Source organism: Pararge aegeria, chromosome 25 (assembly GCF_905163445.1).
Source record: "Pararge aegeria chromosome 25, ilParAegt1.1, whole genome shotgun sequence".
In the NCBI taxonomy this organism is placed as follows: Eukaryota; Metazoa; Arthropoda; class Insecta; order Lepidoptera; family Nymphalidae; genus Pararge; species Pararge aegeria.
The window spans coordinates 8,540,763-8,556,959 of NC_053204.1; the positions used below are offsets into that span (position 1 = coordinate 8,540,763).

Here is a 16,197-nt window from a genome sequence, read left to right on the forward strand (position 1 = left end):
CATCTTACAATATATGTACTTATTTGAGTATCATTTTTAACTGCTGGGTACAGACCCTCTCTATCATAAGAGAGTATCTATACATATCTATCTATAGCCTATAACAGTCAACAGTCCACTGATGGACTAAAGATGGGACCCCAGGGAGGGGCTGCCAATAATTAAAACGGGTAGACGGGCTTTGGGTCGCAGTGTATGTTAGTAGTAGCACAGAGGACGAGGAGTCGCATCGTAAGACATCCAAACCGAGGATAAAGAAGGGCTGTGACCACTCAAAACGTTCACGCTATCGAATAGGTAGAAAATATCACACTAGGCGCTCAGATACTGAGGCTGATGAGCTATTATAAGCTGTTTCTATCAACAGTCAATGCCTATTCAGCATAAAAATGAGGCTTTTATTGTAAAACAAAACGTGAATGCGATATGGGGCAGGGTACCGGATTCAACGCCGAAGCCCCTCGTTATGAGATGCCCCGCAGTTGCGGATGTCACATGGTATTCGTTGTGTGGAGTCAAAGAGCCATTGCTCCAAGAGGGAGACGCTTTCTGATAAAAAAATCACATTCAAATGTACCGGCCCATTTGGGCGTGAACAGTTTTAAGTGTGTGTGGATGTTAACTTGAAATATTTTTATGAAGACAAAGAAAGCTCATAAAATATCCATTTTCTTTCTTACTTAATTTCTCTAGTTAGTTTTTTTTGCTAAAAGCGTGTGTAATGTATAAAGTAGACTGTATTTAAGATTGTAAATGATTGAATACTGATTACTGGATATGTATATTATTCGTTACATAAATTGTATGAATTGTGAATGTGGATCCATGGCATGTTTCTCTAGCAGCAGCAGCCCGCGGATCGGATATCGGCGGACAGGAAAAGACATCGTACACCTAACAATATTTAATTCAAACTAATACTAAAATGTTAGACTGGTTTGAGTTGGTTGCATCAACGATCTTAAAGTACTGGCACACTCGGTAGAGTAACAGATTTTTTTTTTTTTAATTTATTGTTCAAAATAAAAGTAACAAATATTTTTCCAACATAATTATCCATCCCCTTAGAAACTATGCGATAAACAGTCTTTATTAGCTCTCTTGTACGATGCAAGGCTACGAGGATACGAGGCTTCGAAATCACTTTTGCAGCGGTGTTGGCGTGCGCTCTTTGAAAATTTCTTCCTTACTCACGTGCCAGAAACTAAAGAGCGGGTTGATATATCGTTCTTAAATCATTTTGTATGGAAGTAGCTTTTGTCGAAATCTATTTCAAGCACTATTTAAGGCACTATTTTTAATCAGCTCCATTCTCCTAGGCAGTGTCAGCTCTACGCCACATGGCAATCGTTGTATGGAGTAAAAAGTTCAAAACAAAACCGAATTGAAAAGCTGCAATCTTTTTTCTAAAGTGGAACTTAGCTCCGTGGAATTTTTCGAAACAATCGGTATAAAATGCGAGCCGGTTTCTGCATTATTTCAAAGATTCTTAATGCCATTTATTTTAAAACCCCGACGCAAAAAGATGGGTATAAGTTTGACCGATTTGGCTGTATCTGTATTGTACAATCGCGGTTTTAAATCCATCAATCGATTTGAATTTGGATTAGGAATACGAATTCGGATGCGTTACTTCTGAGCAGATTGCGCAATTTCGATTCTAGTGCGCGGTTTAGGGAACTCCTAAACGGATATTTGACGGATGAAATATAAATTCGGTTTTTTTAATTAAATTTAATCCATACAAAAAAATAATATGATAATACAAACACACCTTGTGACAAGAACCATAGACAAGTTAGGTTATATTATGAGTTGCCTAGCGAAAATCGATTGGTGATAGGTAAATGTATGCCTAGGAATCATCTAGGAAGCGTTACTTAAGTTTTGTCTAGTCCGTCATTAGTGCATTAGCTTATTTGGATTATGCACAGAGCCAACACGTAAAACGCATGCAAATGTATGTTTTATTATTTTTTTACCAACCCAATTAAGTCCATTAAAAATATGATAATACAAACCTACACACCTTATGGCAAGAACCATAGACAAGTTAGGTTATATTATGAGTTGCCTAGAAACAGTGGCGTGCACGAGTTTCTTGGCCGGGGTATGCATAAAGAAGGAATATGACATGAAATGGATGAATCCGTCTCCTTTATGAGACATAAAAAAATTCAGTGTAGGCAGTGCTTATGTGCATATATGAAGTGCACGCCACTGCCTAGAAAAAGCGACTCTAGAAAGCGTTACTTACTTAAGCATTGTCTTGTCCGTCGTTAGGGCATTATCTTATTAGGATGATGCACAGAGCCAACACGTAAAACGCATAAATGTATGTTTTATTAATTTTTGGACGACACATATCCCTACGGTGTAAAGCGTGAGCATACAACTCATCAGCGGATATGCTTTTATCTCGTTGTTTCACTTCATTTGATAAAGCGGATCAAAAGGGCCTGTGACGTAAAAAACACAATATTGTTAATGTTGACAGCTTTTCATTATATTAAACACTTCGCTGTAGGGGTAGGGAGGGAGATGATAGTGCATTTTTATTATATCACTAACTTTTAAGCACGGCTTCTCCCATTCTCTTATATAATGAAAAGTAATATAGCTAAATGATTTTATATAATTTTAAAAGTGTTGTACGTACACTTGGAGGAAATTATCAATTGCACGCCTCATAAGCGAAGCGTTGAGGTTGTGCTCTACTCTCGACATTTCAAAAAAAGCAGTTTTCTCGAAACTGAAATTGATTTTTTGTTATTTATATTGCACTTACAGGTTAATTTGAGTACACTCAAGTCAAATAATTTGTCAGGCACATAAAATACATTTCAATAACAATTTTTTTGTTTAACATAGTAAATAATAACATTAAACATAATCTTTTCTGGACGTCCGTGTATGGACGGGTGTATGTGGCATCAAAATTGGTCGAAAAAATGATCGTATCGGAATAATTTTTTTTTAATTATCTAAAGTAACACACGACATAATTTCTTAGTTAATATGAGCGTTCAATTCACTGTCGTTAAATTTTTTCTAGCTAATATTTCCATGTAATTATTCTAGCTAATATTAATTGTAACTTTCAATGTGCAATCATTATGACATTCCCGTGTCTTGTTTACAAAAAATGAATAATAATTAATATGAAAAAAAAAATTTGTAATGAGCATTGAAAGTTTCAGTTAAAAAAAAAACAATTTTATTGTGAAAAAAATGAGATTATGAGGCGTGCACTTTTGGATTTTCCAAACTTTTTTTAAAATGCTATTTATACATTTTCGGAACCGACTTTATTCGACTCCTAGCAATCGTGGCTTAAGCGCTTTGTCTACTAAGCTACGGCCGCCGATCCCGAAATTGGTATATGCATTTATATCAGTCTTATAGCGAATGTAGTGCCATCATTATTATGGAAACATTGTAGTTTCGATCTACTTCACTAACATTAGTGTAGCATGTTTAATGTATAAACGCTTCATAAGTGCCTGTAATAAGGTACATGAATAAAACATTTTTGAATTAGAAAAAAGGTCTATATATTACAACTAGCTGTTGCCCGCGACTTCGTCTGCGTTTGATTTTGTTTTTAAAGTATTCAGTATCGCTAAGCTTTAAATTAGTATAGTAGTATATATATATATAACATGTGACTGCCAATTAATTATAGACAAATAATTTGCAATAAAATAAAATTGTGACTATAATTAAAGATCTAAGCTATCCTATCTCTTAAGTTGGACCAGACCGCTCACGGTGAGCCAATTTAATTTTAAATCGGTTCAGTAGTTTAGGAGTCCATCGCGGACAAACATCGTGACAGGAGATTTATATATATTAAGATTGTACATTTTGAAGCAAGAGATGACTCATTACGTTTTTATAATTTTATAATTTTTATAGTGTAGTGTAGTTTTTTTATACCTACACTTGGAGGAAATATCAATAACAAGGGCTAAACTATATAAAATTAATTTTTATATATGTAGTTTAGTCACCGTTTTCTTTGAACAATTTTCACTTTGAATTTACCAACGCGTTTGTTCTTAACTTAATTCAGATTATAAATTTCATTCATTTTTATTTATTTTTATTATTTAAACTAATCAATACTAACTTAGTGTTTAAGGAAAAATTGTAACTAATATACTAACAATCTATGGATGGAAACGTCTGAATTAAATGATTATTTTTATTATTATAAAAGCTGGTTACTAAAAAAAAAAGAAAAACTAATGTTTTTAAGTTATGTGAACAGTTTTTTTTACATAGGGAGATTTCATCTATTCGAATCGTAAATAATGTTTTTTTTTTCTTTTACAGGGCTTCAACTGACAGTGGGATTAGATGGTAAGTAGTATATTTTTTTTTCTTTCTTCCTTTTGTCGATTGTCTTCATATTTCTTCATTTAATTTTCTTATTCTTCTTTTCTTATTCTTATAAGAAGTATAAAAAAAAGATGCCGTGCGTGTGTCTCACAATAATGCGAATAAAAATCACAGAGTATACAGTGCTTTTGTACATGTATGAAGTGCAAACCACTGGCGATCGAGGGCTTAAAGTTCCAAGCACGAATGTGTTTAACGGACAGTGGCGTGCAAAGGGTCTTCGGCCAGGGTATGCATAAAGCAGATACATAGCATAAAATGGAAAAAAATCCCCTCCAATACGAGCTATATAAAATAATTTGGGTAGGCAGTGCTTTTGTCCATGTATGAAGTGCACGCCACTGCCAAAAGATGACGTTCATTGGTTGAAACTAAGCTCGCCGGGTCGTCCAATTTTCAATAAATATGTAAATAAGACAATTCAAAGCCTAGCCACCTTAATGCTCCTTATTTGGCATTATAGTCAGTAAAATGTGGCTAGAAGTCAATGCACTGCATGAAGACAAAAGTAGTTTAAATCACGAAACTGAACGGTCTATGTTTATTACTTATGAATAGTCATAATGACATTAACGAACAATCGCTAAAATATTGTATGTATCTAATGACATTATTTGTATTTATAATCTAAGTGAGATTGGTATTTATTACCGGCTAGCATAGACTTCAACACAACAATGCAAAAAAAAATCTATTCCCCGGAGGAAACTTAGTGTTTATCGGGATAAAAGTATTCCATATGTTGACCTGGAATATGAGCTACCACTATGCCAAATTTTATTTAAATCCGTTCAGTAGTTTTTACGTGATGCCCGGACAGACAGACAGACAAAATTTAAATAAAAATCTTTTTCCGACTCAGTAATCGACTATAAAGCAACCCCATGTCAAAATTTTCAAAATATATTAAATGTACAGAAATCTTCCAGTTACAAATCAAATCAAATCGTTTATATGTAGATTGGTATTACATTGTTGGTAGGTACACAAAATATAGGGACAAACAATCCGCCTTAGATGGCATGCAAAAAATATATATGATCGTACACTAATTCCTACTTACTATAATAATACTATCCTAAGTCAATCCACATTATTAAAATAAGAACTACACTTTTATTATCTATATATATATAATGAAAATGGTGTTCCTTTGAGGCTCAATCACGCTTAAACCACTGATCGTATCGACATGAAACTACCACCATTCGATGCGAAATTTTTCCTAGATGGTTTATGGCTATTTATTTTTCGAATTCTAACGTTCCTTCATTTTTTTATTGCTGTTTTACTTTTATGAACATTTATCCCGCTAATAAAAACGTTTTCTCTTGATTCTTTTGTTTTCATCGATTTCAACGGAGTTTACTGAACGGATAATGTTCTTTTACATTCAGCTAAGAATCTTCTCACGGTAGTGGAGAACGGCTGGACCAATTGGGCTTTTTTTTTATCTTCAGAATTGTCAGGAGAAAGTTTTGTATGTAAGAAAATTTTAAAAAAGCCCGATAAAAAGTTAAAAATTGCGATGATAATCGAAGAATTCCCATCTATATAGTCACTCACCACGAAATCTCGGGAACCATAAGACTTAGAAACGTGAAACTTGGTAGGAATATTACTTTTGCTATGTAGAGGTCAGCTATGAATAGATTTTAAGAAATTCATTCCCCAAGGCGTTAACAATGAACAATTCCCGTTTTTAAACTATAGCTTCTATAGACTTCAAATTTGGTAGGAATCTTCTGTAAGAGGTGTAGAAATAGGCTATGAACGAATTTTACGATAGCTCACCCACAGGGGGTTGCGGGGGTGGGTATTAACAATTAATATTTTTAATTTTCCAGCTAAAGCTCCTACAAGCTCCAAATTTTGTAGGAATTTTCTAAAAGTGATGTAAAAATGATTTATGAACAAATTTTACGATATCCCACCCCAAAGAAGATTGCGGGGGCGTTGACAATGAAAATTTCCAAGCGATACCTCCTATAGACTCCAAATTTAGTGAGAGTGTTCTATATGTAATATAAAAATGATTTTCGAGCGGATTTTACAATGAATCACCTCCAATAAGGTTCGCGGGGGTGGGTGTTAACAATAAAAAATTTCAATTTCGAAATATAGCTTCTAAAAATTCTAAATATGGTGGGAATCTTTTATTATTCACATAAAGAACATCTCAAAATGGATTTCAATAAAGTCTACTTCCGACAGGAATTGCGGGGGTGGGTGTTAAAATCTAAAATTTTTATTTCTAACCTGTAACTTCTACAGACTCCAAATTTGGTGGGGATCTTCGTGTATATAGGGATATTCGTGTATTTCCTTACAACAATCGTCTTTTTGGCAGCGGAGAAAAAGTCATTGAGAGGTTTCAAAAACTTAACTTTACATGTACCTATCCAATCAACGGACTAAGAATTTTACATTCATTTTACTTTTGCAGACTACATAACCGACGAATTCTTTTATTGCGGGATCGCGGAAATGTAACAGATTAAAATGAATGCATTTTCCAAGCACATGAGATGTGGAAAAGAAATTTAGTTACTTATTCCAATAGAATTCATAAAAAACATGCGCAATTAATTTTCTATAAAAAATTGATGTCACGGAGAAAATTTTAGTTAACAGAAAATTCGTCGCACTTGAACCTAGACAGATTTCAACTTCACATATGAGACTTGCAATGACTTTAACTTAAACTTTCAATGCTCATTTCAAATTTTTTTCTTCATGTCAATTATTATTAATTTTTGGAAGAAAGGCACGGAAATGATTGCACATTGAAAGTTACAATGAATATTAGTGAGAAAAATCACCTGGATGAAAGATACAGGCTAAATCGATGGAATTTGGAATTTGAGTAAGTCTAAACAATATCGATGCTTACAGTTCTATCCGCGGGGCCTATTTATGTTCATACAAAAATAAAAAAAAGGAGAATAATAAAAATATGAAAAAAATAAATAAAAATGAAACATAAAATGTAATTTATTTCCTTTTTCAATTCGCCCAGCGAAGCGGGCTGGAAACGGCTAGTAAGTAATATAGATAAGTGAAACTGCAAAATCTAGCGATCCGCAATGACAGGTGAAACGCCAAATGACGTCACGTCTAAATAAACATAATTTGGACTAACGCTTCATTCGGACATGGAATGAAAAGGTTGTCACGAGTTAAAAAAAAACAAGGCCTATACTTAAAACAAAATGAAAAACAATTCGTAATTTTTTCACAATAATACACACACACACACAACTTCAAAATATGCTTCAAATACAAAAACAATAATTTTATAATAAAAGTACTTACTGACCGTTCGTTTTTAACCTGTCCTCTGTAGCCATGTGATTCATAGTACCCAAACACAAAGATCAACGTATTACGTACCCACCTTCTTGAAGTTCAATGTATATTATGGTTTTGACCGGCGGCGACCTTTGTCTTTAGTATGTACCTGCTTGCTGCGTTAGGCGACATTCGAGACACGAGTATGAAAATCCGACGAACTAAAACAAGACGAAATAAAACGAAGTTCTTTGGTAATTCTCCTTTAAGGCAATATGCTCTGGAATAATCTGGCTGCTGAAATCCGGAAAAGTAATTCCCTTCCTATAAAGGACTACTACCTCTCTTTGAGTGATGGCATTTGAAATTGTTGATTTTTTTAATCCATCAGTTATTTATATACTTTTTTTTAAAATTATCAACAGTGAAATGAATAGAAAATCTTTATTGCAACACAATACAATTGGAAAAGCACAAGGAAAACAGTTTGATTTGACAAGTAATAGAATAGTAAAATTATAAAAGAAAAATAAAAAACACTATTAAAAGTTTAAAATTAAAATTTTTTTTTTGTTGCTTTTTATTGCTTGTAAATAATGTATTAAAATCTACTTACTTACTTATTCAGTATCGCTAAGCCTTAAATGAGGGGTTTGCTGCCGTCCGCTGATGAGTTCTGTCCTCTATCTCCAACCACATTCATAAGATATACACAAAGTTTGAGCAAAATTAAACAACAACAAGTGCAAAAATAATTATTTAAATAATTATTTTCCGAAAATATTTACCGAATAATATTTACCGAAAATAATTATTTAAATAATTATTTTCGGTTATAATTTGTCGGAGTTATGATGTAAAATCGTCAAACGCTTTCATCCCCTCTCCCAAAGGAACCGAGCTTAAATCGGGATAAAAAGTATCCTATATTACTTCTAACACTTCCAAGAATATGTGTACGTACAAAGTTTTATGAGGATCGGTTAAATAGTTTTTGCGTAACAAACAAACTTACATTGACATTTATAACATTAAGTAGGGATTGGGATATATTACGTATATTTGTTTAAATTATGTATGGTTTAAATTATGTATGGTAATATATTATATTTGAATAAATTCCATTTTAATCCGACTTTTAGTGTAGATGGTCGAAACCGACCGTCGCGTCGCGTCTACAACAGCGTACGATAAGTACATATACTCGTATCTACTAAGGGTGCAGGCGGAGTGTTGCAGGATGAGTTCCTTGTACCTATGCCCTGCTAGGTGTTGCCTTGTTTATAGGCGATAGTTTCCACTTGTCAAAGCGCGGACTAATTAAAGCTTTAATAGGAGGAATAAATTCAATTTTAATCCGACCTTATAGTGTCGATAGTCGAAACCGACGGTCGGGTCGCGTTTCATTTTACTCCGACGTTAAAGAGTGTCGATAATCGAAACCGACCGTCGCGTCGCGTCTATTAGAAGCGTACAATAAGTACTTATATCTACTACAGGTACAGGCGGCATGTTGCAGGACGAGTTCCTTGCATGCTCTGCTCAGTGTTGTCGTATTTACAGACGATAGTTTCCACATGTCATAGCGTGGACGAATTGCAGCTTTGAAAGGGGTATAAATTCCATTTAACTCCGACGTTAAAGAGTATCGATAATCGAAACCGACCGTCGCGTCGCGTCTATAACAGCGTAGAATAAGTACTTATGTCTACTAAAGGCTACTAAGGGTGCAGGTGGAGTGTTGTAGGACGATTTCTTTGCATGCCCTGCTCAGTGTTGCCTTGTTTACAGGCGATAGTTTCCACTTGTCAAAGCGCGGACGAATTACAGCTTTGAAAGGTGTATAAATTCCATTTTACTCCGATGTTAAAGAGTGTCGATAGTCGAAACCGACCGTCGCGTCGCGTCGTTTAGAAGCGTGCAATACGTAATTATATCTACTAGGGGTGCAGAAATTCTACGCAGGTGTGCAAGTTCCTCTAGGTTGTATACCAACAGAATGGATTGCGTGAACGCCATATGAATGCAACGTGCAATCTCCATATATATATTTTTTTCTAACACAAAACGCACGCAATGGAAATGCGAAAACCGTGGAAGCTCCGCCATGTTGGTAGCGGATGCGGATATCATTGTTTGTCGAACTCGGAACCGCGGCCTTTGTGATGCCACCGTGTTGTCACTTGGACTACATCGCGCGCGTAAATATTACAAGCTAGCTGTTTCGCACGAATTTGAAGACCTCCCTGACGCAGCGGTGAGCGCTGTTAATTTAAGCAGTAGATCCCGGGTTCGATTCCCAACAGGGGCAATTTAGGAATTTATAATTTCAGATTTTTCTCTGGTCCGGTCTTGTGGGGGCTTCGGCCGTGACTAGTTACCACCCTTTTTTTTTTTCGAGGCGAAATCCTCATGGATACCTCCGCGGCACAGGGAGGCGCAAAGGTTATGTCTGACTTACTGACTGAAACCCCACGGTATTTCTAGCTCCTGACGACGGAGCCACGGGAATGCTTACTCACACATCCGCAACTCCGCCAGCGGATATCCACCGAAGCGAACCTACCTTGGGCACCTTGCGGAAATCCATGATATATTATGAAAATTAAGCTTAATTTGCTATACTGCGCGAAAAGCAGGAGAATCTGTGCGGTGTAATTTATAATTTCTTCAATTCCACACCAAACAGACTCTTACATTGCCGAAGATCTATTTGGTGTGGAGTGTAAGGATTGAAGAAATTATAAATTACACCATACAGATTCTCCTGCTTTTCGCGCAGTATATCAAAATTAAGCTTAATTTTCATAATATATCATGGAGGTAACGCCTGCTTCTATCCAGTACCTTACATCGTCTACATAAGTCTAAAAGAGCACTACTAACTAAAATAATATAGTTAATGGTAGAAACAGACACAAAAACTGAAACGCCATTCAAAAGTCAAGAACCACTTGAAACCTCGCGAATAATTCTATTACATTAAAAGACATAATTAAAATTATCTTAATTAAAAAAAACACGAAACTAATTCAACGAAAATTTTCACTGTGAATAGTGTACGGTGTATCTAGTGTTGTGTAGTGTATTTTAGTGTTTTATAGTGTCTTTCGTATTTCAATGCGTGTTGCGGAGGAGTCATCAAGTGGCTGGCTTTATTTTTGTCACTAGTGATGCCTATTGCTGTGCCCTGTGGTGACGGTAGATTAGAATACATTTTTCACCACCTCCACAGGGAATAGAAGGGAGAAAATCTGCTCCTTTATGAGACATACAAAAATTTTAGAGTAGGCAGTGCTTTTGTGCTTGTATGAAGTGCACGCCACTGCCCCGATCACCAAACCCGCCAGCCCAGCGCGCAGTGGCGTGCATAGAGGTTATGCACAGGGTATGCAGATGATACAAAATTAAGAAAATCTCCAGTACGAGTTATAATATTTTTTTTTTTTTCTACTTACGACTAGTATTACTGGAATTTTCCTAATGCACTACTACTAAATACTGAAGAGTAGGCTTTTTATAACTCTTACAAAGACTGTCGGGGTTTTTTTTTTATTTTTACTTTTATCACCTACGTCTTCTGGATAGGTTCTTAGATACTCATCCCGTACTTGAGTGAAGAAGCTCACCGAAAACAGAATATATTCTTAATCACCTGTGATATTCACATCACTAGTGTCATCGTCATCGACTAGTCTAGTGCTTCGCATCGTCGCCTCCATCCATGAATACAGGAGCGCTCTTTTGTGAACACCCCTCTCGTTCGCATTATAGAGATGCGATAGAGACAGGTGTATTAGCGTCTACAGACGTGCCAACAAGTTCCAACCTACGAAAATAAGTATTCTATTTAACAAATGAAAATATTTATAAAATGTGAAAGTGATATTAATGAATTTAAAATAGAATATTAAATGAAATGGCGGAGTCCCAGGAACATTTTACACTTTCATCAATAAATAATAATAAAAGTTTTACTTCAATCGCGTACACGCTTTTTAATGTAAAAAGAGAACCACAGGTAACAAATAAAAGTGCCTTATGGAATCAATTGTACTACCGTCACTTGTGGTTCTGTCTTTAAATAAAAACATATTTATTTCCCTAAGGTTGCTAAGCTAAAAAATATATATTTTTTAAAACGGTAGCCTTTAACAAAGCATGCTGTATACCTACATCTATAATTACCATAAACAAGTTAACATTATAAGATGGGATAGAAAAAATTACTTAAGGTTTACATCATGTATCACTTCGTCAAGGAAAACAAATCTGAAAAAAATCTTGCAAAAATTGTACGCGCTTACCGAGCAGCTACGAGAAACTTACAGCTTCAAGCTAACACAACGTCTAATTAGGATTATACGAAGCGGCGGGAAGTTGGCGCTTGCTTAATTTATGGGCGTTATTTGCTCCCAATTTTTTTTTTTTAAATATTTTCTATAATTGTGGTATGCTTACTACATTAATTAATTATGTGAAAATAAAACAATTATAAAACTAAATAACTAAATTAAATCTAAAACGACTTCTATTTTAACGGACCTAGGCAATTAATTGCCCATTTAAAACATTTATTCTTTGGCCAAGGTTACAGACAACTTTAGAATCCCTGGTAGACTCGATAACCCTTTTAAATATATATCTTAAAAAAGTACTCGAGTTCACGGTCCCAAGTCTCCATCACAAAAAGAGCTTCTTCTTTCTTTTTCAGCCTTTTTTGACCAAATTGGTGTAGGCTTCCATTCTTGGAGACGCAACACAAAAAGAGCAAATAATAAAATTTTAAAAACAAACCATTAGGACAATTCAAGTGTATACTTCTAGTTCTAATAACTCCAACTCAGATCGGCAGCCGACTTCGTAACGTTGGTACGTGTACAAACGCTTCAAACCAGACGTACCTATTATGGGGGGATTCTTCCGAATGCCGATTGCATATTAATGCACGGCTGATTGGTGACAGATTAAAAAGGGATGAAGACACGGTATAGCAAAGGCTAAGTTGAATCGGTCTGGGATTATAACGACGCGACGCGACGCGACGACGTCTTGAATGTCGGATGTATGCAGGCGTACTTTGCGAAAATCTATGACAATAATTTAATATCCATATTTGATACTAAACGAAGCGAAGCGTAGTGGGTAAGGCTTCGGCATTCCTTACGTGGAGAGCGAGTTCAAGCCCCGGCACGCACCACTGACTTTTCGGAGTTATGTGCGTTTTTTTTAAGCAATTTAAATATCACTTGCTTTAAACGGTGTAGGAAAACATCGTGAGGAAACCTGCATGCCTGAGGGTTTTCTATAACGTTTTCAAGGGCTTGTGAAGTCTAACAATTCGCATTTGGCCAGCGTGGTAGATTACGGCCTCAACCCTTCTCATTCTGAGAGGATAACCGTGTACTGTGGGCCTGTAACGGGTTGATGAAGGTGATTCCATACTAATCCTTACTTATATATATATACTGTTACGAAACTACTGCAAAGCAAGAGGGCGTGGCCAACATCACGCCACCGAGACGAGGGGGCCGCGCGCGGGTAGCATCTCGATTCTCGACGGCTCAGGATGCCATCGCTCTTTTTTGCTCGGACGGTCGGAGTGTACAGACGTTTTAGGAATTTACTTTAATTATTTGATATATTAAATCTTGTAATCAAATAAAATAATAAAAGTTGTGTTCAGTCATTTTATTTTTTTATTCAGATTAGCTACAGGTCTTTAATAATATAAATATATACAGTCAAACCTGGGTAAGTGAGAACTGGATAAGTGAGAAAACTCTATAAGTGAGAGAAATAGCCAGGACCCGTCATTTTAAGCTCCCTCTATTAGCGAGAAACAGAAACCTTTGTAAGAGAGAGTCGTTTTTCCCTCATGGACCTCCGTAAGTGAGACTGCTACTTATCTATACCTCTATAAGCGACAGTCGAGGAAGCAATATTCGACAAAATTTATGAGTTAGTTTTCTCTAACTCATAATTCAAAATACAAAAACAGAAACCCAAACGAAATTGACGGATTTTTTTAAATGTAAATAAATGTGTAATGTCTAAATAAAATAAAATTACATAGTGCATGAATATATGTCTTGTTATTGCTGCGTACCTCTATAAGAGAGAAACGCTACCCATGTACCTGCATTAGCGAGAAACTCAGGTTAGTGAGAAACCTCTATAAGCGAGAATGAGATTGTGCTCCCTTGAACTCTCGCTTAACTAGGTTTGACTGTATATATATATATACCCTATATAGGTTGATTACCAACCAATAAAAATGGTTTTTTGCATAGAGTGAGAGTTAGTTGAAAGGACCGAGAGTAACTGCTTCCACAGGATTTGTAATAAGCCGTAATAGTTCCGGAAATAACATTAAACTTTATTTTAGCTTTATTATAATTAGGTATATAGATAAGCTTTATGTTCATTATTAGCTGCTTCCCGCGACTTCGTCGTTGTTTTTTTTTTGTTTTAGAAAATCTCGCAGGAAACCTTTATGTCACGGAATTGATAAGGGGCGTAAAGACAGGACAAATATACAAACAAAAAAATGCACTTATAATATAATTTAGTATTAGGATTTGATAATATTTACTGAATATATTTGCGATAAATGATTTATTGTAATTCTTTGTAAGTAAACTCTGTCACGGTAATTTTATAAAGTGGGTAAATAATAAAACTTTTGATAACTGTACATTCATATTGGCCAGATATTCTATTAAATTGATTAGGATTGTTATTTAATTAATAAATAGTTTCCAAGAAACAATTAAAATTATATTTGATTAACAACCAACGTTCATGACATTGGTTGTCAAAGATACCTCTCGGTGTCTTAGTCGTTTATTACTCGTTTAATTTATAGACGAATATTTCTATTTAGATCACCTATTAAGGATCGTTTGAAATTTTAAAATGTTTCCCACAACAAACATGCTTCCAGCCGTCTTGGTATATCTACGTTTTATTTTTAATCTGTAACGGATTTTAGGAACCGATACTTTAACGATGATGAATGCGGTATTTTCCCAATTGTTTATGTTCGAATATTTTCGGATTTAGGTCATTATTTATCTCTTGTTTGTTTGCAAGTTTCTGACTCAAGCTAAATCGCAACGTCCATCGTTTATATAAACTGTAGGATTTATTTTAGGGTTCCGTACCCAAATCGTAAAACCGGACCCTATTTCTAGGACTTCAGACAGACAGACGGACAGACAGATAGACGGAAGGACAGTGGACTGTCCTTTTCCCTTATCAGTTTTTACGCGTCATCGTTTTCCCAATGCTAAATCACTGTAGAAGTTCTTGATTCAAAATTAGAATCCTTATTTTAAAGGTCTCGGTTTGTAATCAAAACTGCAATTACGGTTAGCACGCGAAATATCTTAAATCACGCAATCACTGCTGTCAAACGTCACTTTTGTTTATTTATTGTATGGAAAAGTGACGCCTGTCGCAAACCTGTCGCGAGATACATAAACACCCAGCCGGAGTGCCGACAGAAGTGAAAACGTATTTTGGCGCGTATGGCCAAGTCACACAACATTAACTATAATAATAAGGAAATCGATCATTAACCTCAGACTTGGCACGACTTTGTCTAGATTTCATTACTTTTTAGAGATAAACAAGCTGCTCCATCGGAACTTGGCTAGTGTTTTACAGGATGTTTTTGCTAGGATTTCAATTATTTTTGTAGAAAGTGGTGGTGGTTTTGACAGTCGTTTTTTTATGAAGCAATTATAAAGGGGGAATTACCATGTTATCTCTACAGCTGAGACTTCAGACCTTTGATTTTTGACATCAAATGAAGCGGAATGAAGTTAAATATTGTTTGTAAAGGCGGTATGTCGACAACTCATAGTTTGGTTGGGCTCTTGTGTTTTCTAACCAGGTACTCCAGATCTTCGATTATCCTAGTTTTTATAATTTTCCCTAAATGTGGCCATTAAACCATAACTCTGTACCAAATTTCAGCTCTCTCAGTTTATGGGAAGTACTAGTTCTATTCTGATGATCATGAGTGAGCGAACGAGTGTCATAAATGCGAAACTTTGCTGCGAACTAAATGACCTACTGACTTGAAATTTTGGATTTTAAGTATGTAATTGCGTTGATTGGACATAAAATTCAAATTCAAAATCAAAATTCAAAATTCATTTATTTTAAGTAGGCCTAATTAAGAAGCACTTTTGAAACGTCAAGTCAGTCTGTTTGTAGTGACTCTACCACCGGTTCGGAAGGCAGATTCGACTGAGAAGAGCCGGCAAGAATTCATATCCAAGATTTCATATCATCTAAAAATATGCGTACGGCGCTAAAAGAAGTTTCCACTTCAATAATACTGCAATAGCGTAGTGCTTTTAGTGTAGTTTTACATTTAAATGCAAAATTAACTATTTAACTTTATTTACCGCCAACCGTTTGACTAATTGAATATTTAATTTACGATTGGAGTTAGCCGGTTCAGTTAATACAACATGGCGGATGCACTGA

The 16,197-nt window shown here is 35.4% G+C and overlaps 1 protein-coding gene across 1 annotated transcript in view; it reads left to right on the forward strand.

Annotated features, from left to right (window-relative positions):
* Nucleotides 1–426: 426 nt before the first annotated feature.
* The window catches only part of LOC120634759 (tyrosine-protein kinase-like otk), a 65,860-nt gene continuing 50,089 nt past the window's right edge, over nucleotides 427–16,197 (forward strand). The window contains exons 1-2 of the mRNA XM_039905537.1: nucleotides 427–436; nucleotides 4,339–4,365. Of these exons, the coding sequence (XP_039761471.1) occupies nucleotides 427–436; nucleotides 4,339–4,365 (37 nt within the window). The remainder of the gene's footprint in view (nucleotides 437–4,338; nucleotides 4,366–16,197) is intronic.